General features: G+C 42.3%; 2 protein-coding genes across 2 annotated transcripts in view; one reads left to right on the plus strand and one right to left on the minus strand.

The window, feature by feature from the left end:
* Nucleotides 1-4,392: 4,392 nt before the first annotated feature.
* RGS9BP (regulator of G protein signaling 9 binding protein) lies at nucleotides 4,393-5,106 on the minus strand. Its single transcript, XM_074158089.1, has one exon. The coding sequence runs from the start codon at nucleotides 5,104-5,106 to the stop codon at nucleotides 4,393-4,395; it is 714 nt and encodes a 237-aa protein (XP_074014190.1).
* Nucleotides 5,107-5,611: 505 nt separating this feature from the next.
* ANKRD27 (ankyrin repeat domain 27) overlaps nucleotides 5,612-22,308 on the plus strand; it is a 44,225-nt gene continuing 27,528 nt past the window's right edge. Inside the window, exons 1-12 of the mRNA XM_074157841.1 lie at nucleotides 5,612-5,651; nucleotides 13,498-13,628; nucleotides 14,816-14,926; nucleotides 16,007-16,163; nucleotides 17,669-17,823; nucleotides 18,145-18,204; nucleotides 18,298-18,351; nucleotides 18,433-18,498; nucleotides 18,578-18,654; nucleotides 19,029-19,150; nucleotides 20,046-20,124; nucleotides 21,002-21,134. Coding sequence (XP_074013942.1) covers nucleotides 13,527-13,628; nucleotides 14,816-14,926; nucleotides 16,007-16,163; nucleotides 17,669-17,823; nucleotides 18,145-18,204; nucleotides 18,298-18,351; nucleotides 18,433-18,498; nucleotides 18,578-18,654; nucleotides 19,029-19,150; nucleotides 20,046-20,124; nucleotides 21,002-21,134 — 1,116 coding nt within the window. The 5' untranslated portion in view covers nucleotides 5,612-5,651; nucleotides 13,498-13,526. The remainder of the gene's footprint in view (nucleotides 5,652-13,497; nucleotides 13,629-14,815; nucleotides 14,927-16,006; nucleotides 16,164-17,668; nucleotides 17,824-18,144; nucleotides 18,205-18,297; nucleotides 18,352-18,432; nucleotides 18,499-18,577; nucleotides 18,655-19,028; nucleotides 19,151-20,045; nucleotides 20,125-21,001; nucleotides 21,135-22,308) is intronic.

Below are 22,308 nucleotides of genomic sequence, written 5' to 3' on the forward strand. Positions count from 1 at the left end.
ACAGCCTTACGTAATCGTATTGGGAGAAAGCACTTAGAGATCTGTAATCCACTGGTTTTACTGAATGACTTTTTACATAATGGAGATCTGTGAAGGGTAAATATGTTGACTAGGAGTTCCATTAGCACTTAAGTAGAAGGTATTTCTGGAAAATGTACATGAACAACACAAACCTTATAAGAGAACAAAAAGAAAGCCCATAACCAATCCTTTCAGACCACTAACTATAAGCATGTGTTTAATTTTTAATCTGAAAGCTAATGACGTCAGTCATTCTGTTTTTAAATAATTGCATTCATGTAAAAATATTTTTGTATTTACATGAAGAATTTTGAAACTAATTTCATATTCATAATGCTGAAGTTTGATGTTGCATTGTTTGCAACATACGGAGAATCACTTTAATTATGATTCTGTGTTCATTTTGTTTGTAAACAGCGTAGATGGGTTTTATGCTGATAGACTGAAGTCCTGGAATACAATTACAATTTGCTGCATTTAACAGACGCAGTTCTGGTAGTTCGATATAACTTTTGATTGTTGTTGCTATCAATATCATAGGACCAAATTTCACACTCCTTAGGTTGTGTACGTCTTTTGCTAAAGCAAATGCAAGCTTTTCTGGCTGAAAGGGGGCCGAGTTTGGGGCTAATACGTGAGCCTAGTCTAAGAAGTTCTGTAGTTTTCAGTTGCCCAAACTGATGGGTCTGCACTTGACTCGCCAGCACTGACCGAGTAGTGCTGAAGGCAATGTCATCCCTGCTATCCTAAATGTTATTGTACCTGTTTCCTAAGGCAGAGATTTCTTGACTTCTCAGACTGCCAATTCCCTTGCAGTAGAAATTAAGATGTATCATTATATTCAACTTTGGGAGTTTGAGAAGGATGCATTTATGTAAAGAAAACCGTAACGAGAGGGTTTCTTCTATTCCTGTGGTTGAAACAAGAACTTTCTGTTTAGAAAAGCTTACTGACAAGCTGTATTAATATTCCAGTTTTTGTTTTGTCTTAATTACTGCTGCAAGCCAACCAGTAAGTTACAAGAATGTACTTTAAGTTAAATAAATAGTGACCATAACAAGTTTGAATTATTCAAAGTGTAGAAAATACCACCCATACACAGGCAAAACCAGTGTAATTCAAGTACAGACTAAGATTTTAGTATACAGCAAATTTAATGTGTATCCTGTGAATAAAGACAAAAGAACTGTAGTAGAACAACACTGAAATTAAGCAACAACCATCCTCTTTTGTACTGAAAACACAATAACGTTCTCATTCACTCATCAGCATCACAGCATTTGCATTTTCATCATGCTATTTAAATATAGCATATTTGGAAATTTGACTTCCCATTTTCCACTTACAAAAATAGCATTTCTGGTCTCCTTCCAGTTGCATTCCAGTGGGGAAAGAAAATGAAGACTGCAAATCTACAACATCTCTTTATTTCTTAATTTAAAAGAGGCATCAGTACTTTTGGGCAATGGCGGTTTCATCTTGTTTCGATTTTGTGCGCTGTCGTGCCTGAACTCTGTCACGCTGAGCATACACTCATATCAAGCATAGGAGATGAATGGCAGCAACGTTATCCATTTAGATGGTGGCCGTCCTCTGTTAGAATTTTACTTATCTATTAATTTTAGATCGCTTAAATATAAGATGATACAGATTTCTAGGAACAAACTAATGATGAATAAATCTGCAGCCAGCTTTATCTTAAGATTTGAAAATGCATTATTTTTCCAAGGTCCAGTCCTTTAAATACTAATGGTGTGTACATTCATAATGATGTGTACATTCATAATGAAGCAGACTTAGATAATCATAGGCTACTTCCATGAATTGAGTCCTGTATCCAAAAATCCAAGTTAAAAAAAAAAAAAAAAATGCAACGGACTGAAAATTTACAATTTACCAAGTCACTGGGGCTTGCTTTTGAAGATCAACTATTCTTAAAAATTATTCTATGCAACTAACCTTGGATAAACAGTACACCCACTTCAGGATACCAAGATACAAGATAATGAATGCTATAGGTGTTACCATTTACTTATCCACCAGAAACCAGACTTGCGTTACTCAGGTTTTCAGAACATGTGGTTAAACGGTCCCATTTCAGAAGGAACATGGAGTCCAGCTTGTTATCCACTTTCCTGTGAACTGAGTAGAGTGCAAAGAGTGAAAATACCCACAAATCCTTAGTGACTGGTGGTAGCAATCCAAATATGTATCTTCTCCTGCAGCTTTTGCTGTATTTTCCACAAATATGTTTACTCAATGTGATTGTGAAGGAGGTCTTCTCATTTAAATAAACACACAGCAATTACACCTTGTCTAGACAGATGGAAACAGTAGCACCGATAAATACAGGACTGACTTCGTTAGAATGCTGCTGCGGATCTCTAGGAACCTACAGGAACTATGTACAAAACATCCTACGGAATGAGCGAAATACGTACAAAACATGCTACGGAATGAGCGAAATACAATAGAAAGGAATGTGGAGTCGTCTCACGTAACTGAATTCCAAGGAAAACGGAGCTAGACTGGATCAATGTGCAGAACTTGTTACCCTTCAACTTAACGATAGTCTACAGCCTTTCATTCAGGCCCCCACTTTCTGTTTTTCCTCACATAAATTATTTTTTTTTCTCACTTAAGTGACCAGGTTCAAATTTGTCACACATTTTTTCTGCCCAAACCCAGTTCTCTTAAGTTTTAAAGAATAAGCTGTTTGCTGCAGTTTTTCAAAGTATGTTTAGTTCTTAACTCAAAAATATTAGCTGTTTATGAGTGCTGTGAGCATAATTTTATCTAACAAGCATGAAGACTATTGCCTAGTAACTTCACAAAACACGTCTGATGATCGTTACTTTTTGATAATGTGTCCACAATAACCAATGCAAAAGAACAGTAACTTATTAAAACCCCAGTATTGCAGGGTCTCTATGTTTGCCTGTGGAGTGCCTCACACACCTATGGCACTATAAAGTATGTACCAAGCATTCTTGAACTGATAGTGTGTGTTCGCAGCGGCGGGAGACATTCCCCTAAGTTACACAGTAAATACCATAATACATGGGTCCTTTTACAAAACAGTTTAGAGCTTTCTCTGCAAAGTTAGTGTCTGTCCCCGCAGACATTCTACATTTAAGTGCTAACAATGTTACAGGGAAGCAGTGGAGCGTTTCATGCTGCTCATCACCTCCCGAATTCGCAGCGTGCCAAATTGGACCAATCCTGCAAGCTTCCTGTCTCCCAAATGATTAATCAGACACAAATGAGATATGAAACTGAGACACACTTTTAGCTTTGTCTGGATTTCTGCAAAGAATTCAGGAGCTTGCAGAAATGTGACTGTACATGCACAGACATCAATCCCCGCCTGTCAACAGGAGAGGGGATCTCTTCTTGGATTATTAGAAAGGTCTGCTTTAACGCAACATCATTTTGGTGTGCCAAAATCTATTTTCAAAAATTACCACTCCTGCTGTGGGTAGACTCATTGCTCCTATTTTCATAGTTTATTGTGAAGTGCAAACTGCTGCTGCAGAAAGAAAAATCTGAACCAGTGACAAGAATCAGCCTATCTGCCCGGGAAGACAACATCGTGGTAAATGTGGATGAAAACAATGAGGCTATATTCTTCTGAATATGCAACTCTCCCTTTTTTCTCTCTGGATTTGGAAAGCGATTAGTCATTCGCATGTGCTGTGCCAACCCATGCAACCGGGTTCTGTACCGGGGTCTAAATCAACAAACAGTATGCGGTATCAAACATTGCTCGTTGTTTTCTCCATCCTCCTCCACACCTGCCTCCTCCCCAACCATTAACTTATCTAAAATAGAGGCTGTTTGCATTCTTATACTGGGGTTTTCATCCTTCCTCTTTTCTTCCACTGAAATAATATTTCGTGTGTTTGAAGAAAAAAAGTATTCTATTCACTTTGTCAGACAAAACACCCATGTTGGCCTCCAAATTTGTGTTACTCTCAAATACTGTAAACAGTGACCAGCAGCAAACACCAAAGCCTATTCAAGAACAAAAGATACAGGCTTCTGAGAATAGTGATCTATTAATAGCAGACAAATCCCTGTTATAGCCAGTACTGGTAATACCCTGATACTTCATAGTTAACTGTTACAAGTCCAGCCAGCGAAGACACCCTATTCTGCAGGCTGATTTGCATCTCTTTTCTTCAGAAAGCAAGAAGAAACAAATCGTGCGTTTTAGGATATTGAGAGGCAAAAGTTTTGCTTTGTTTTCTCAAGTGCTAGGTTTAAATTCTCAGCTCATCCAAGTGACCCGTCCTGAAAAGAAAGGTGGGGGGCATGAAGCACTCCGAGGACAGGCTGGAGGGGGTCCCTCCTGTCACAGCCTGTACCACCCTAAGAGAGTTTTACCACGCACACGGCCAGGACAATGGCAATAATGAGCACCGCGGAGAAAATAATCCCAGCCAGGACCTTGCTGATATCGCAGAAGGATTTATTCTCCTCCACAGAGATCATGCCGATGGAAGAAGCGCCCACGCTGATGGTGGATTTGAGTTCAGCCCCTGGGTCCTGCTTAGCCTCCACTGTCCACTGGGGGACATTGACCTTCATTTCCATCTCGTACATCATCTCTCCTACCTGGTTGATTTCGTTCTCGAGGTCTTTCAAATCCACCACGTCGATATTGTGCTCAGCCTCGTATTTCATGTTCTGGACACTCATGGCCCTGGCGGCCACCCCAGAGGTTCCCCCACTCATCCCTGTCTGGATCAGGTGCTTTTTGGGGACGTTTAGCGGGAACTCGTGGCCCAGCTCCAGGGCTCTCCTCATGTCGATCTCCAGGATCTCTAGGCACGTGGAGAAAATCACCCATAGCCTCTCGAACTCGGCTTTATCTTCCTTACTCACGGTTTTGTCCTTCAGGACGGTGGTAAGCTTGTTCCTGTTGGCCACCGCCAGCTCCTGGGCTTTCTGCCGGGTCTTCTTGAGCTCCTCCCGCAGGTTCTGGGAGTCCGAGGTGCCGCCGATGGTCAGCACCATGTGCCGGTAGCAGGCGGTCACCTTGTTGAGGGCGTCCAGCAGCGCCTTACACTCCTCCTTCACCATGGTCCCGCCGCCGCCGCCGCCCCGCCGCCGGGCCGCCCGCTACCCCCGCACATGGCAGGCGGCTCCTTCGGCCTCCATTCGCGCCCCCGCCGGCGGCTCAGGCGCCTCCGGGAGCCCGGGCGGGCGGCGGAGAGCCCCGGGGGGCCGGCAGCATCGCTCCCCGCGGGGGAGCAGGGGCGGCCCGCTCCGCGCCGCGCTGGACGGCAGCCAGGGCTTCCAGCCAGCGGGCGCCGCCTCTTGAAAAGTGCCGAACACCCAGGGGAAAAAAATTAAATAAAAAATTAAAATAGGCGAAGGGTAAAGCTCCTGAGACCGAGCGCCGGACACCGGCTACCCCCGGCCGCCTCTGCCCGGTGCCGCCTGGGCGCCCGCGGAGTCGGACGGCGCCGGGCGGGGAGGGCCTCGGCCCGGCCCGGCCCTATAAGCCCTCGCAGGCTCCGCCTCCCCAGGCCCCGACCCCGCGGCGGCTGCCCGGCTCCTCGCTCGCTCCCCGGCCATTGGCTTCGTGCGGCGCCGCCGCCGCGCCGGGCCCGCCCTGGACCCCGGTAGGGCTCGGCTGAGGCGCGGGGCGGTCGCGGGGGGGGGGACGGGGACGGGACAGGCGGGCCGGGGCGGCGGGCAGCAAGGCGATGTTGTCGGTGTAAGTAGCGCTCCCGCCTGGGGCGCCCCCGCCCGCTCCCCGCGGTGGCGGGACCCGCTCGGGCAGCCGCTGTTCCGCCGCGGGGACTGGAGGGGGGTGTCGGCGGCGCCCTCCCGCCCCGCCGTGACGGGGGAGGGCAGCGCGGTGGGGCCGGGCGGGGGCTCCGGCCAGCCGCGGCCTGCTCCGGGCCGGGGCGGCCTGCGGCGGGGGCCGGGCCGGGCGTGCTCCCGCCCCATCCGGGCGCCGCCGGGCTGGCACCTGCCCCCTGTCCCGCTCCTTCGCCGCGGGGACACCTGTAATGCGGTGCGGAGCCGCCTCAGCCCAGCCCGGCGGGCTCCGGCACGGCGCCGGGGCTACCGGAGGCGCAGCGGAGGATAGCCCCGGCCTCGCCGCCCCCTCCGGCGCGCGGTGTTGAGGGGGAGCCGGTGCCACCCGGAGCGAGCCCGGGTCAAGCAGCCGGGCGTCAGAAATGCGGGAAGCGCCCCGGTCCCTCGGTGGCAGAGGGTGCCTCGGGACGAGCCTTGTGAAGGTGCTGCAGCACAGCCCGGTGACAGCGGCGGCACCGCGCCGTGTTCGGGGGGGCGGAGGGGGTGAACGAAGCGGCGGTGTCTCCGGCAGGTGGAGGGTCCCCGCCAGAGCGGGTTTGGGCAGAACTTGCTTCCCCTGACGTGTGCTACCGCTGTCGCGGGCGTAGTGATTAACCTCCCTCGTAAGAGGGAAGTAGTGAAATATTTATTAATATAAAACAGTGATTTAACAAAGTTCGTAGCGAACACGACAGCGTTTTACGAGATTCGATGGCAAGGTACGATTAATTATTTACCGCATAGAGGATAGGGTGTCCCAGCGTTTGCAGGTGACTGGGTGGTTTTCTGGTGCTGTAGTGACCTGAAGAAGACATGAGGGCATGCCCCCATGAGAAGGGGGAGTGTGACCCTGTCCCTTATCGTGCCCCCCTGTGGTGCGGAGTGTGCTGGGAGCAGGGTGACCTGCTGCAGGGAGCAGAGTCCAGACAGGCTGGCTTTGGTGCTGAGCCAAGCCCGAGGAGAATTGTCTAGACTGCGTTCATTCTTCTGGATCTTGTTAGCTTAGACCCCACTGACTTTTTTTGGGCCCAGTTCTAAGCCATATGTAGCTTCTGCTGCAGGTTGCCACCTGTGGAAGAAACTGCCTTTTAACTTCTCTAGATGGCCAAGTTACTACAGAGCAACCTGAGTAGCTGACTACCAATTTGTGTCGTTAGCCTAGAAGCAGTAAATCAATAATGCCTGTTTCCCTGTAGGAATAAAGAAACATGGGATGGTTTTGGCCTGATTGTAAGTGAAGTATTATAATTGCTTAATCATTGTCAGGTGGAAAAAGGATTAGCTCTGGGTTTGAATCTGGAGCCCTGTGTGACTTAAGTGTTAAGCTTATTGCTAACTAAATTATGCAGATCTGTGTGTGTGTAGTAGCTGTGTTCAAGGCCTGCCACGTATCACTGCTCATTGTGGCACATCAGAATTTTGAATCTACTTCTCTGGCAGTAGCTGTAAAGGAGAGGGAGGGGGGTGTTGTTTGGGGAATGTGTGACTGTTTAAATGTGAAGGTTTAATCAGCATCATATAGTGCCTAAATACATCTTCAGGTGTGTCATGCGGTAAGAAAGAGGGTGTTATTTAGATTAGTTCTAAATTAAGTTTAGCTGCATACAGTTAGCCAATTCAGGTAGATTGCGGAAGCTCTTAAAACTCAGTTGCAGTTTGTCAGGCAGGCATGATGTTCTGAAAATCCAAATCTTGATACCACTTTAAAACAAGGTGCTGACTAGCTAATATATTTTCCTGGGAAAACTGTTAGGATGGAGTGTAAAAATCCTGAGAAGTGAATTAGGAAGCAGTACAGCAAGTCGGAGGAGTAGTCTTATTTCCTGGTTCTGTGGAAAGGCTTTCTTGCAATAGATGTTAATGACCATATTCCAGTACCCTTAAAAATGTTTGCAAAGTATTCTGTGATGCTTCGTGAACGTCATTACTTGATAAATGCTATATCTTCATTTTAATAGACTTCTAAGTAGAATTTTACGTAAATGCAAGTCTCTTTTGTTTAAATGGTTGGTAAGCCTTGCCTCATGGGCTTGCTTTTGGTGTAAGCTTTTATACTGAATTTGGTCTGGAGAATGCTGTGGCCTGGGAGAGCTTGCAGCCACTGTAAGATAGGAAGGCAAATAAGGATGAGGTACAGTGAAAATGAAACATGACATCAACCCCTTTCCTCCCTCTGATAACACTATGCAACTTCCTTCAATAACTAGTCTGTAATTTGCTTTCTGCTAAGCATTTGCACTATGGCGCAAATAAACTGTTAAAATACAAAAGACGAACCGTCTTACTACTTTTAAAGAATGACCTAAATTTTAGAGTTCACGAGGTGGAGTCCACAATGAGAAACTGCACAAGGAACTGACAGAAACCCATCTGCAGAACACGGTCCTGTGGCTGGTGGGTGCTGGGGGGCTCTGGGGGCAGCGTGCCTGAGAGAGGTGGGAGTGGCGGTAGGAGAGACAGAGCTGTTGGGCCTAAAAAGGGCTTGGAGGGGTGTTGGGCAGAGACAAAATCAAAATCATGAGGGCCTGTGTCAGCTCGTAACCCTTCACTAATAGAAATGTCTGTCTGAAGGGGAGATTCTGAAAGAAACGAGCACGGAATGCTGCTGACCCCTCCTTTGCAGACCCTGTTGTCAGATTGATGTTCTGGGATCATAAAACTTAGTTTTTGCCTGGCTGCTAGGGAATCTTGAGCTGACTGGTGCAAATGGACTACTCTGTAATCTGATAATTTCTAGGCGTTATTCTGACATACTTCACTTCCACAAAACCAATACAACTTGAATGTGGACAGGGTGTAACTGCCAAGTGACAATGCAAATAGAATGACCTCTTCTACTTTAATGGCTTTGTCTCAATTCCAAAATGCTTCTCAAAAGGAACTGAAAACTCACAAGTCTGTAAGAGGTACCTCACTTGACCATCTCTAAAGGCAAACACCATCAATGACAAAATAAACTGTCATAGTTAAGTCCTACTCATTGTTTTCAGTACCAAAGGTCCTATGACCAGTGTTATGGAGGAAACAGTGATGGAATTGTTAGATTCCATGGAATTGTTTTTCACTTTAGCTACCCCTTGTGCCATTAATTGTTTCAGTAGAAGTATCACTCTGCTCTTAATATAGAAAGGATTTGGCTGTTTTAAGATTATGATCGTGTTTGTTTTTTTTTTTTTTAAAGCAGTAACTTAACGCTTATTAGATTCTCTGATCAGCTAGCTTCTGTTCTTCCAGCAATTTGAGCTATTTCTGTCGTTACAGGCATGAAGCCACACACATAAGTGATTCTATTCAAACTTTTGATATAAATTAGTACTTGTCTGTTGCTTTACAGCTCAACATGGTAGAATTTAATAAACTTCATAGTGAACATGGCTTATGATAATTTTTAGTGGGCTTTCAGTTAAGGATTCAGTAGTTCTGGTAATGTATGTAAGGCTTTGTAACATGTCCTACTTCCTTAGTAAATCTAAAGCTGTCCAAGGTTAAACTAGAAGAGTAAGTCTGTATCCCCCCTGGTGCCACCACACACCCCCAAAGTTAAATGAGGTTGAAGTTGGATGTTGTGTTCTGCCAACAAACTCTCAATGGCATATTCTAATGCATTCCTAGAATTACAGCAGTGCATTAGCCAGTATTTTCAGATGCATTTAACTTTGGGGTGGACTTAATCTCAAAAATGCCTGAACCAAAATTTGGAGAAGCTTTAATGTACTCTCTTGATTCTATAGACTTAGTCTATTTAGATCTAGTATAAAGGCCTTTGTTTTCCTGCAATTACTTAAATTGTAGATGGCTTAGCTCCACACTTCTGTCTCTCTGTAGGGTGCTGTGGATAGGTGAAGGAGGTCCAAGTGAATATAGCAACTTAACCGTTTCGGTTAATAAGTATTCCACCCTTTCTTTTTCATACTCACGTTGTTATCAGCTGTGATGGCTGTCCACTAATGTAGCACTAAGCAGATGCAGGGGTAAGGCAGAGAGAAAAGGGAAGCAAGTTCAGGACTGCGATTCTCAAAACACTACTCATTTGGCTGCTGGTGGTTGTTTCCTGCAGTGTAGGAACATCTGTGTGGTGAGCAGTTCAGAGTTCACAAGCTGCTTCTGCTCAAGGTGGGTAACAAATACCCATATGAACTAGAAGTTTTAGCTTCCTTATTGGGGTCAGGATGTTGATGGCATCTTAGTTGCATTACAGTAGCTAAAGTGGCAGAATTCAACGTCTGAATGCAGTTTCTTACCACTTCTTGCTGGAGCTCTCAGGCATCATTCGACCCTGTCAGTAGTTCTGTAGTAAAAGAATCTATGTGGCTGCCACTGAGTGTTTTAAAACTAGTTATTTGTGGTGTGTAACTCATGAACCAGGAACTGAAGATTATAATTTCAAGCTTTTCCTGTGATGATCTGTCAACTGAAATAATTCTTGAAGTACTCTAGTTGCTTGTGGGTTTTTTTTCAGGTGCAGGCAATGATTTAAAAGCTACATCAGTCATGTAGACAGCAAGCTTCATAAGCTCAGGTTTTCTGTGGGAGCTTTCATCCTCCCATAAATCTCTTACACCTGTTTTGCCAGGGAATCAGATCTTGGTTTTAATTTCTTCCTAGACAAAGCTTATCTTTTTTTTTTTTTTTTTTGATGCTGAGATACAGGTTCCTAGATGAGGAGGGTATGTCCAGTGTGTTCATCTCTCCCCCTTTCTATTACGGGAAGAACTCTTTGGATTTAAAGATTTGTTAAGCTGAAAAGGTGGTGATGTAGCTATGGCAGTTGGAAACACTTGTGCACTGGGGTTTCGTCTCTGCAGTCTCATGTTTGGTTGCTGCCTTGTGTCAACGTGCTCTCCCCCTGACAGTACATGGCCTGCTGGTATCGTCTCCATCACTGCCTTCGGGAGGGTCACAGCAGTCTCATCTACCGCTTGGCCAGATACTGACCATGAGTTCACCAGATTAAAAGGCAGATGAAGATTCCTCAGTGGGTCAACTACATTCATAAAATCTCGATTTGGAAAGTGCCTTGAGAGACCATATAGTCTAGCCTCCTTGCCTTATTATGTCCATTACCACCTCTAGCAGAGGTTTGTCCAACATGTTCTTAAAGATGTACAATATGAGACGTGATAGCTTTGTGAGCAATCTAAAACGTGTGTTTATCTTCTCTTTTGAAGGGTGTTCCTGATCTGTAATGTGAGTCTGTTTTCTTTAGCTAAGGCCTATTTCTTATACTGGTGTGGAAAAAATGCCCTTCACTGAGAGCTTGATACATCTAGGGGGAAAAAATTCTTGCCTGTTTCATGCAGTTTCTTCAACATAAACAACATCGCTGCGTTTTGTGTTTTGGATCCTGCTTCCAGGGCTTTCTCGCCTTTCTCACTTCAGGTCCTTCTCTAGTCAGTTCATCCCTCTGAAGTGGAGACCCCAACAAAGGATGTAGGACTCCAAAATAAGTCTTGATGTGGCGTACTGTGCTGCAGGCTGCACATGTCTACATACAGCCCTATTTGGTGCTTGACTTGCTATATTTAATATATTGTCACTGATTCACTGTAATATATTTAATAAACTGTCACTGATTGGACTTCGAAGGTGCAGTCATTTAAGATCTTGTTTGGAATTGTGGCCTAGCCAGCTGTTCAGCAGGCAGGATTTTTTTTTTTTTTTGTAGCTAACTAGTCTTGCTTAAGGTCTGTCTTAGCCCTGATGCTCGACAACTCCGTGTTGAGGTTTCTGCGTTCTGGCAGCAGACCTGCCGCTGAGCTGGCATGGCCTCTTCTCCTGCCCTCACCGCTGGCCGAGGAAGCCCACAGCTTGAAGGTGGATTGCAGCTGCCTGCCAGGAAGCGTCTGTAGCCATCATCAGCTGTGGGATCACTGGCAATGGTCCTGTTTTCCAAGGCGCCGTGGTAGACAGAGCTTGTGCAAAGCTGTGCTTCTAGGTTTGAAGCCTTGTAACTGCTGAACTCGGCTAGTCTTTTGAAGGTGTTGATGGGCAAACATCACCTTTCCCCTTTGTGTAAGCAAACCAGATCCGTGTTCCACGCAACAATGTTTTGGGCCTGCTGCATTAGTATTCTTTCATAGAAGCTCTAAGTTTTGTTATATGTTTTGAAAGTGGAGGAACCATTTTATCTGGAACTTCACCGGAAAACTGCTTGAGGCAATTATCTGCTACTGCCAAACTTCAGAGGTTCTGGTTGATGTTGTCCAAGCTGTAAGTTACTGGTGATAAGTTTGTAGTGGAAATGGCTTGCAGCTTTAGCCCATCGTGTTTGTGTTTAGCTCGATAAGAGAGCTCTCCTTGTGCTGAGTTATAAGGAGGGACCAGACTGTAGATGAGCTAATAGACTATAGATCACTTAGCAGCATAGCTGAAACTGAAAGGCTATCTGAAAATTTCTGGAAGTTGGCTGTATGTTTTTCCACTCTATTAAGCTGCCATACAGCGGCTTCACGTCTCTTCCATGATCTAGAGAGGCATTTTTAGTACCAGTAGAGCATCAGGTAGTAAGATATTACAGGTGCTGCAGAAAAAGCACAAGAAGCTCACACGGAGCAAATGATATGCTAGGTGTAATTCTACGTTTAAGAAAGCAGGGGAATACTGATTGTGTAAAGGTGGCTTGCTCAAATTAATGTTCTGCTGTTCTCACCCTTCCCTAGGACAAATAGCTGAAATTGCATGAGCAAATGATGCAGCTTCTGTTGATTCCTAAGGAAAAGTGGATGAGGGGAAAAGACATAAAACAGACTAGTTAATTAAGCACTTGTAAACCTGTTAATCTTGATTCTTCTGAGTAAAATAATTCTGAAATTATTCTGGATGGGACCTATTAGAGTTTCTCCTGTCCTTGTGCCTAGGATGTGTCATAGCTTTTTATCGAGAATTAGAATTGAGGAAGCAAGTGGTAGAGGGTCTAGTGTCTCTAGAGATCATCCTTTCTCTGTGACACACCTAGTGATAGCTTTTCCAATGCCAACGGGTTGGGTTTTAAGTCTCCAGTCACTTTTTTTTGCACACAGTTTCACCAAATGTTATGTATCAGCCTGACCTCAGACCACTGAGACTTTTACATGGGAGTAGAGATTACCACAAACGATGCATTTAATTATGACATGGATATGCATATCTCCTTGGTGTACCTCTTCCCTGTAACTTTCCCTGGAAAGTTGAGGATTGCCTTACACACGGGTTCCTGTTACTCTCTGGGTGTCAGTCAGGAATGCTAACGCATCAGTGTCCTGTGGCGCGGGAGAACCTGCTATAAAGAAGCTGTTCACTTCCGTCTGTTGGCTTGTTTTAGACCCCAGCAGTGCAAGTTAGCTTGTATATCAAAGCAGTAATAATGCAGTTCTTAACTTCTGTCCTCCTCTCTAAGTTTTGTCGCGTTGTTAGACTCCCAACACCTGGAAGGCTGAAGGAGACGCTATGAGGATAACTATGTAAATGGAAATTTATACTCATAGAAAGTAATATCCCAGAATAACTTCTGAGTAACTACAGTTGTCTTCTTATTAGTGAAGCATGCATTGGCTGCTTATTTCAAGACCTGAAACTGCATTTTCCTTTTGGATGAGAGAAATCAAACTACCCCCTAAGCATACCCAAATATTATGCTTAAACAGGTACCATGTATGATGCATTAACTATTTTCCATATGTATTTTAGAAAATCTCCTTGGAATATCTGAAGTCCATATGGCTATGTATGATGAAGATATCTTGAAAAATCCCTTTTATTTGGCCATTCAGAAGCGGCGTCCTGATCTGTGCAGCAAAGTTGCAGAACTCCATGGTATTGTAAGTATAAAGAGGTACATTTAAAAGCTGCTTATTAAATAGTGGCTATATGTATTTAAATAACATGCCTGCTATGACACACAGAAAGATTAGTGCAAGCCTACAAAACTTGGAAGTGAACCAGAGCAACTTTTATTTTAAGTTGCTTGTTATTTATTAATATGGACCTCTTGATACATTGTATGGTAGTAAAAGATCAAAGTTGGTGGTGTTTCTAAACTTCACAGGAAGCTTATTTTCTTTGCTATCAACTAAAGTTATGTATTCTCCCACTTGTAACTTAAAATGGGATTGACCTTTGGAAATTCCTAGTGGACAGTCAATCACTCATTTCTGACAGCATTCTACATAGCAAAATAAAGCCATTAAACTGAGGTGGAATAAAAACTCCAGTCCTTACGACTTCTGGTCTGGGTATTCTGCAGTTAGTCTTCATCCAAAATTAAGTGTGTGGAGACTCCCTTAAACTCAGGTTTTAGTGTTACCTGATTATATAAAATTAACCCTTAAATTTGACAAGGTTCTTTCAGTTGTGTGTTACTTAAGATGGTATGCGATCAGTTGAAATGCCAAAATCTGTCCGCCAGTTCTGTCTGTATTCTAATGCCATTTCTGAAAGCTGAGTACTGAAAGAACCACTTGCTTCATGCTTATCTCTTCTTTGACAATGAGATGCATTTCTTTTCAGCACATATACAGTGTTGTATTCATAATATGTTACTTTCTAATTAAGAATTTGTCTCAAACTGCCCATCTCTTGATGTACGGTAAACCGAGGATGTTTCTTATCTTGGATTTTTTTCCTTCTCTCTGATGGATTTTCATTTGAGTTTGAAAATATACTTCGCTTTACTAGCTGCCTAATTTTAAGTTATTCACATGACTGATGCCAAGTAACTTAAATAAGATTTAATCTCCTTCTGTTAGTATTTCTTGCTTCGGCTGGATCTCTCATCCTTTTTTCAGATAAGGCTCTAAATGAAACTTCTAGGTTAATCACTAGGCTGCGTGTCTATCAATGGCCTTTCCTTTCTGTTTATTTAAACAGAAGCACCTGTAGTTGCTATACATTTGCTAGTAAATGTTTATAAGCCACATTCAATTGCTTGCCTCTAAAAGGCAGAAGCGATTGGTGTGTATTTGTGATACGTGGCACTTCTCTCTAAAGCATGATCTAACTTTTCTAGGTGTTAGTTCCATGCAAAGGAAGCCTTTCAAGCAACAGCCTTTCTACCTGCCAGTTTGAATCTTATGTTCTGAAGCCACTTGAGGAAAACTTTCAGACTTTAAATGGAAAGGTATTTCCGTTTTCATATCTGAACATAGCTTGGGGACACTCCAGTAAATGAGTTGGTGCAGTTGAGGACTGATAGCGTGAACTAACGGTTACTGGAGTGGTAGCAAGGAGTTGGAGCTAAGCGGTAACAGTGGTATGTTGCCTGTCTAAGCCAAGGTTCTTAGGGAGATACTGCTTTCTAGCAGAAGCCGTATTTTGGCATGTACGCAAGAACAGCCGTCCTGTTCAGATGGTAACACTGCCTCTGATTTCAGCTTAGTAGTTTGTTGAAGCAACTTTGTCGATTTATCTGTTAGGAATTTTGTTGTGTGCCGGAAGGGCCTTTATCACTTAGTTGAGAACTGTCTCTCTAGCTTTCAGGCAAATAATGGCCTGCCTATATTGTATGCAGGTGGAAGTTCACCAAGGCTTAAGACACAATTATGGTGGTATCGAGTTGTATCTGAGGCCTGGTGTATTAATTCAGTAAGTAGAATAGAAACTGCCTAATGTAGCAGCAAGTCACAATGGCCAGTGCTAACGCTGCATGGGGTCACGCTTTTTCACTAGTGATTTAGCAGTACAGTCTGAGATCTTGCACCCATTTGCAGGCTGTCATCTAGTTAGATGCATCTCTGTCATCCAGATAGATCACCTAGATCTGCTGCAGATGTCCTCACTGGAGCTGCTTGAGAAGATTAAGCTGAGCGTGAGCAATGTAGATGAGATGTGTGGAGTTTTTTCTGAAGCTGGATTTAGGCCCCAGTTTTAAGTTGTTTTTCAACTACCCTTCTACTAAAAGTGCTCTAAAATCTGCAAATAGTCACTTAGACCTAGACTTAGAGATTGTCTGAAACCTCCCCTAGTGGTAGACTTGTAAAGAAAGTAGGTGTAAGCAAGGTTCAGCTAGCCATTGTAGACTAAAGGAGTCTGTTTCAGAGTCTACATAGCACAAGAATATGAAATCTCTTTAATCTGGGGCTTTCTTGTCTTGCAAGAAGCTCTTCTTTCCCTGGAAACGTAACTGTGCAATGCAGAATCCAAAGAGTAACTATCTTCTGGTGGGGTTTTACACTTGGATCTGGTTTTCATTTTCTTTCAGGAGATCTTCATACAAGGAAACCTTATCATTTTAGGAACTGGTTTTAATTATCATCTGTCAGTACCTGTTCTTTTTGAGGAAACATTTTACAATGAAAAAGAAGAAAGCTTTAGTATATTGTGCATAGCTCATCCATTGGAAAAAACGGAAAACTCAAGTATGTATTGAAGTGTTAACTTGATGATCTTGTTTGCATGGTGAGCAAATTAATGCGTTTGATGTGCTAAATACACTTCCTTTGTTCTGAAAAGCATTGACTTGGTTGAAAGGTCTTGTAATTTATTAGCCTGCTGGGACAGATCTTGGTATGCCTCTGTAGAGGAATATTAAGATGCTGCCAGGCAAACGTAGTTCTGTAGGGTCCATGCCCCAGTCTTACCACTGAAACCCATCTGTGGAATACTTGATCCGGCATGATTATTGTAGCAACGCTAAGTTTAGCGCTGACTGCTTAAAGAGGGATTTAGCCTTAAATGTGTTGTGATGGTGCAAGGTGGGTGCACAAAAAAACTGGAGAGTTAAAATCTCTCATGATTGATTCATCAGTGGTTAAAGGTTGTATAGCGTAGTTATGTAGCAACTCTTCTGGTGGTGGCCTCATTAAGTTGAATGTGTTAATTTTTGTCCTAGTACTGGAAGTGCTCTTGATAAGGCTGGAACGCTACTTCCAGGCTGCTGTTAAAACTGTGAATGTAACAGGAATTCCTTGTGAATTTGTGTGACAACCTGTGTTTACTAATTAAAAGGAATAGAAGCTTCTTAAAACATACACGTTTTTCTAAAATAAAAAGATCTGGTCTTCATAAATATTTAAGAATATCTATTTGAAACAAATGATGAAGTAATGCTAGGGTAGTGTGAAAATAGTACTGAGGGAAGTATGGAAGTGGTTCTGAAAAAAGATAATAGCTGGCACATATAGGCTTAAATTCCATAAATATTAATCTAAATATAAAAAATTATTCTTGTGATATTCCTTTTTTTGGCCATTACTTAATGTAGTTTTATAGCAGTCTTTCAGAAGTGAAGTAATTAGTAATTTCAGAAGTAATTTGAAATGAATGATATCTAAGCATGTTATTAGTTGGCTGCCTTTGCAAATGAAAGACTTGCCTATTTTTGGAAATTTCTGGAAAAGCAGTATGAATTCTAAGTGAGGTATCAGCTTGTCTTATTCAGAAGGAAAGCAGATTTGGTTTAATGTTTACATCAAGTAACTTTGCTCTCCCATTCAGAGGAAGCATGTCTAAATAAAGATTAGGTTATGTAAAAATCCAAGATGGGATTTTTACAGCTCGCTCAGAGTGCACTGACATCCTGTGTGGGCATTCAGTCAGCACTGTAAAATGCTTTTCTTCTGCTTTCAAGCTTGACTTGCACTCATAATCTGAGTTGTGTATGTGGCAATAAATTACCAGAGGGTAAAAAAGCATGTGAAATCAGTTTTAGCTATTCCAAATATATACTTGACATAAAAGGCAAGAGAGTCTACTAAATGAGATGCATTAAATCCTTTTAATTAAAGGCAGTACCTTTAGTTAAAGGTATAGTAAGTTTGAATTACTGTTTCATTGTACACAAGTTGGCTGTATATGTAGGGACAGAAAGTACTTTACCATGCATGCATATTAAAACTGTGTTAATTCTTGGCTTTCATTTTAGGTGAATCTGCAGCTTCATCAAACTGCTATTCTCTTAAAAATATTGAAGATGTTAGAGAATTCTTGGGAAGGCACTGTGAGAGATTTGATAAATACATAGGATCTTTCTATAGAACGTTTAAAGAACACGAAAGGAAAAGCCTCCGCCACTACATAGTCAGTATCTTGCTTCTTGATGTTTAACTTACTGAATATAGTTCACTTTACTGCTTTGGATATCTTTGTCGTCTTGAGCTTTTCTATGTCAGAGTGGTATGGAACTGAGGAAAGTGGGAAGGGAGAAAGTAGATTTCTTAGTTAAGATGTGCTAATTCAAAATTATTAGGTAAAGGCAATTTTTCTGGCTAAAAATTTTACCATAGTGCAGACTTGTAAGGCAGGGAAGACTTCCTTTCTTTGCTTGCTTATGCTTTGTTGCTCCAAGTCAGGTTAATCCGAATACTTTTTTCTTTTCTTCTCCCCCTCCCCACCCCCCAGGATTCCGTCAATGGACTTTATACCAAATGTCTCCAGCATCTTTTGAGAGATTCGCACTTGGTAAACACTCCACTAAATATGTAGTACATAGTGTTACTGAAGCAATAAGTTATCTAACTTTCTCTTACTGTTTGTACGGCTTTCCTTTTCCAGAAGGTGCTTGCAAAGCAAGAAGAGCAGATGAATCTGATTAAACAAGCAGTTGAAGTAAGCATATGAAATGAAGGAAATTAATCAGCAAGCTATTTTTAACTCTCATGCCTGAAGTACTGTGTTTTTTTTCTACAGATGTATATCCACCATGCTATTTATGATCTAGTTTTTAAATATGTGGGGACTATTGAGGCAAGTGAGGTGAGTTTTTTTTGATTGCTAAAGATTAATTACATTAATCTAATGCATTTTTAATAACTGTTGCCGTTCTGTTGATTAGGATGCTGCTTTTAACAAAATCACGAGGAGCCTTCAAGACCTGCAGCAAAAAGACATTGGGGTGAAGCCTGAGTTCAGGTGAGAGAGGTGGTTGTGGACTCCTTAAGGAGTCACTGAGATCCTGTCTTAAGCAGGTCTCAGATCAGCCAAAAGTGTCATCCCTCAGACAGTAGCAAATTTTTCTTCTACTTCATTCTTTTGAGATAGAAAAGTAAAGTTTTGCAAATGTCATTTTAGGGCAGTCTGTGCATTGACTGTTGTCTCCTTTGCTTTTATATTCTTATGCTTCCTTCTCCATCTACAGGGTACGGAGGTGCGAGTGTACTTCAAATAGAGATGGAAATATTTTATTGCCATTCTTCACTTCAGATCTGAATAAGTGAAAACTTGGGGTTTGGATATCCTGCGCAGAAACTCTGTATGCTAACCATTTCTTTCAAATTATTTTGTAGTTTTAATATCCCGCGTGCAAAGCGAGAACTGGGTCAGTTGAACAAATGTACTTCCCCTCAACAGAAGCTACTTTGTCTACGGAAAGTGGTACAAATTATTATGCAATCTCCTAGCCAAAGAGGTCAGTAATTAGTGAATTAGTAACTTAATTTTAAACTTTTTTCTTAACCAGTACACACAAAGCACTTTGTATAAACAGCTGTTTGAATAGCACTTGAGGATTAAACACAGTTAGGCTGGGGTCTGCCTTGCAGGTTGCTAAACAAAGCAAAGTGGAGGCAAGATAGGCATTTCAGCAGTTTCTTAGGGGATGAGGTGGGGTAAGTGGTTAGCTTTTATCTGTTTCAGCTGGAGCATGTGGAGAGCTTGCATGTGCTGGGACATTTTCTTATGCAGTAGAATTGAGGGTGATCCATTTTAAACACTGAGGGTTGCTGCTAGATCCTTCTTGTCTGTTTGTCCGTGCTCCTTGATAATCTTGAGATGCATCTTTTGCAAAGTGCAGTGTTGGGGGGAAAACCAAACCTTCTGTATGCTGCATTCAAAGTGCTACCATGGATTACAGAGATGATTCTGTGATAGGAAAGCACGGACCTGGTGTTTACTTAATCTAGCCTGAAGAGGGAACACACTTCCACTAAGCAAATGGAGTAGTACAGTGAATTTATGTTTTCCCTACTCCTTTTCTTCCTTTCTTCAGGAAGACTCCTGGGTTATGGAAAAATGTATTAACTTAGGGGGTAGCGTTTGCCCTCAAGAATTTCAGACACCTTGAGCTAGTGTTATGGCTCTTTCTATGTAGGAAGGAGGGGATGGTAGTCAAATACTGCAATTTGTACAGCACAAACTATATTCTGGGGAATTGAGAACATTCAAAGGGCTGCCTTGGTTAATCAATACATTCTCTATTAGTTGAGTTGGCCCTTAGTCGTAGGAGGCAGAACTCTGTTTATAGGTATTGCTCTTGATTTGAACCATGACATGACTAACATCAGTTGTAAATTTTTTTTTTTTAGTTAATATGGAAACCATGTGTGCAGATGATCTTCTCTCTGTCTTACTGTATTTACTTGTAAAAACAGAAATCCCAAACTGGTATGTAACTATTTTGGCTATACAGAGCACCATCATACCATCTTTTATGTAATACTACTGTAGGGGCAAATGTTTCTGAACATGTAGTAATAACTTGCTGAAAGTGTAAGAGGGGCAGATTCTAATGCAGAAAACTATTTTTAATAGGACAAAGAGCAAAGATGTATTACAGGTGTAGCCAAATTAAGGATCTCTCAGGAATTCAAGTGCTGTGTCTTTGCTGTTTTGATTTCCAGCCTAGAAAAAGGTTGTAAGGAGAAGCCATCTCTGTACTGAAACTGCATGTCAATAATAGCCTTCACAGGACTGGTGCTTCCTCATCTGTGTTTGGAGCCATGAAACCTTATGCAGCTTCTAGATGTTCGATACGTTTCACATGGAGACACTAGATTTGAATACTTGATGGCTTGCTGCTAGCCTATGCCATTGTGTTTCTCTCTCCTCACTATCAGTAAAAGTATATCTAAAGCTTCCACCTGTACTTGAACTAAAATTTAGTGTTGGTGAATCCCGTATCTCAGAATTAGCACTTCTCATTTAATTTGTAGCTATTGCTTTACACTAGTGCTTATGGTGCTTGAAACGTTAACGTGTTTGAAATGTGTGAAACAATACCCCACTGCTGTCCTTATTCTGTCCTTCATATTCGTTATATCAAATGAATAACTTTTCATTGAGCAGTTAAGAGATAAGTAGAGCTCTGTCCTTCTGCAAAGCTTGGAGCAGCCACAGTATCACTAGCCTAACAATCTTTCTAGAAGCTTTTTCTTAACTTTGTTGTCTGCCTGGATTGCCTAAGATAAGTTGCAGTATTAAGACACATCATGCTAGTGTCATCTTATTTTTAATGGTTCATGGCTTTACCTTTCTATTTCAGGATGGCCAACTTGAGCTACATAAAGAACTTCAGGCTTTGCAGCTCAGTGAAGGATGAATTGGGATATTGTCTAACCTCAATTGAGGCTGCAATAGAATACATACGGCAAGGCAATCTCTCTGACAGATCAACAGTAAGCTGCTCTTAAAGTCTGTCAAATGTGTATTTGATAAGCTTGTAGGACTGTGTGCCACTGTGGGAGTAACTTCAGTCAGAGGATACAAACCTAAGAGTTCCTTTTTTGCACTCAAATGAGTTGAAGTAACTGTACCTGAAGCAGGTGGTAAAATGGTCTAAAGGATTACAATGAACTCCTAATCCTGTATCAATACTTGTTGTTCATTGTATACTGCTTGAGGAAGTAGTTAAATGTCAAGTCTGTCTCTTCCTATGAATAGAGGAAAAGTGACAGCACTATTTCCAACAGCTGAGTCTCCAGTAAGTTTAGTATCTCATGTTTGTACTCGTTTGTCATGGTTGTGAAAGCAATGCAATACTTGAGAGTACACATAGCTGAAACAGATTTTTCTTTAGTAACTTAAAGCTTAGCTGTGCTAGCAGAGTGGAGATTGCAGTGTAACAAAATTATTCAGTAAAATTTCATACTTTAAAAATTCAATGTGTTTGCAGTGCATACTACTATGTTGCCCCAAGTTGACAGGTTAATGGGAGTGCAGGACTATGATAAAGCAGAGTTTGAAGGTCAACTTTGGCTCTCAGGATCTCTAACCCAGCAGGGGCAGGGAGTATATGGATGCATGAGTTATTTCCTACAGAACAACTAGATCTTCTGTCAATCAGGTCAAATCCCTGCAGGCCAATCAAGGGTGATACTGATGTGACTTTAGAAACTTCTGTGATTTAAGAACTTTGTAGCTTATTCAGTACAGGAAACCGGTCTTACTGCTCCTGTAAAACTTTCTACTGTTGCAAAATTAGGTTTCCCTGATCTAATGTGGAAATGAAAATGCGTGAACTTGGAACCAGAGTGAATTCAACGTGTCTCAGTCTGCCCAACTGCAAAGCACTGGAATCAAATGGCAGGGGCCAGAATGATGGCTCAGTGTGCAGGGCTTGGGATGGGATAACCTGGGGCACAATCTTAAAGAAGAAACACTTAAAGTAGCATTTTAGCCTTTTTATTTTTGGTTTTGTTCTTTTCTGGGATCTTTCCACGAACTTGTCGTGCATAGGTTTGCTTTGTACACTCAGGAAAAAAAAAAGCACTCTTTCATTTTGTGTAAAGAGACTGTGGTCTTTCTTGTCTGTAATGCTGAATTTAATTATGTTTAAAAAGTAAAAATGTT

Source organism: Numenius arquata, chromosome 13, assembly GCF_964106895.1.
Source record: "Numenius arquata chromosome 13, bNumArq3.hap1.1, whole genome shotgun sequence".
Classification (NCBI taxonomy): domain Eukaryota; kingdom Metazoa; phylum Chordata; class Aves; order Charadriiformes; family Scolopacidae; genus Numenius; species Numenius arquata.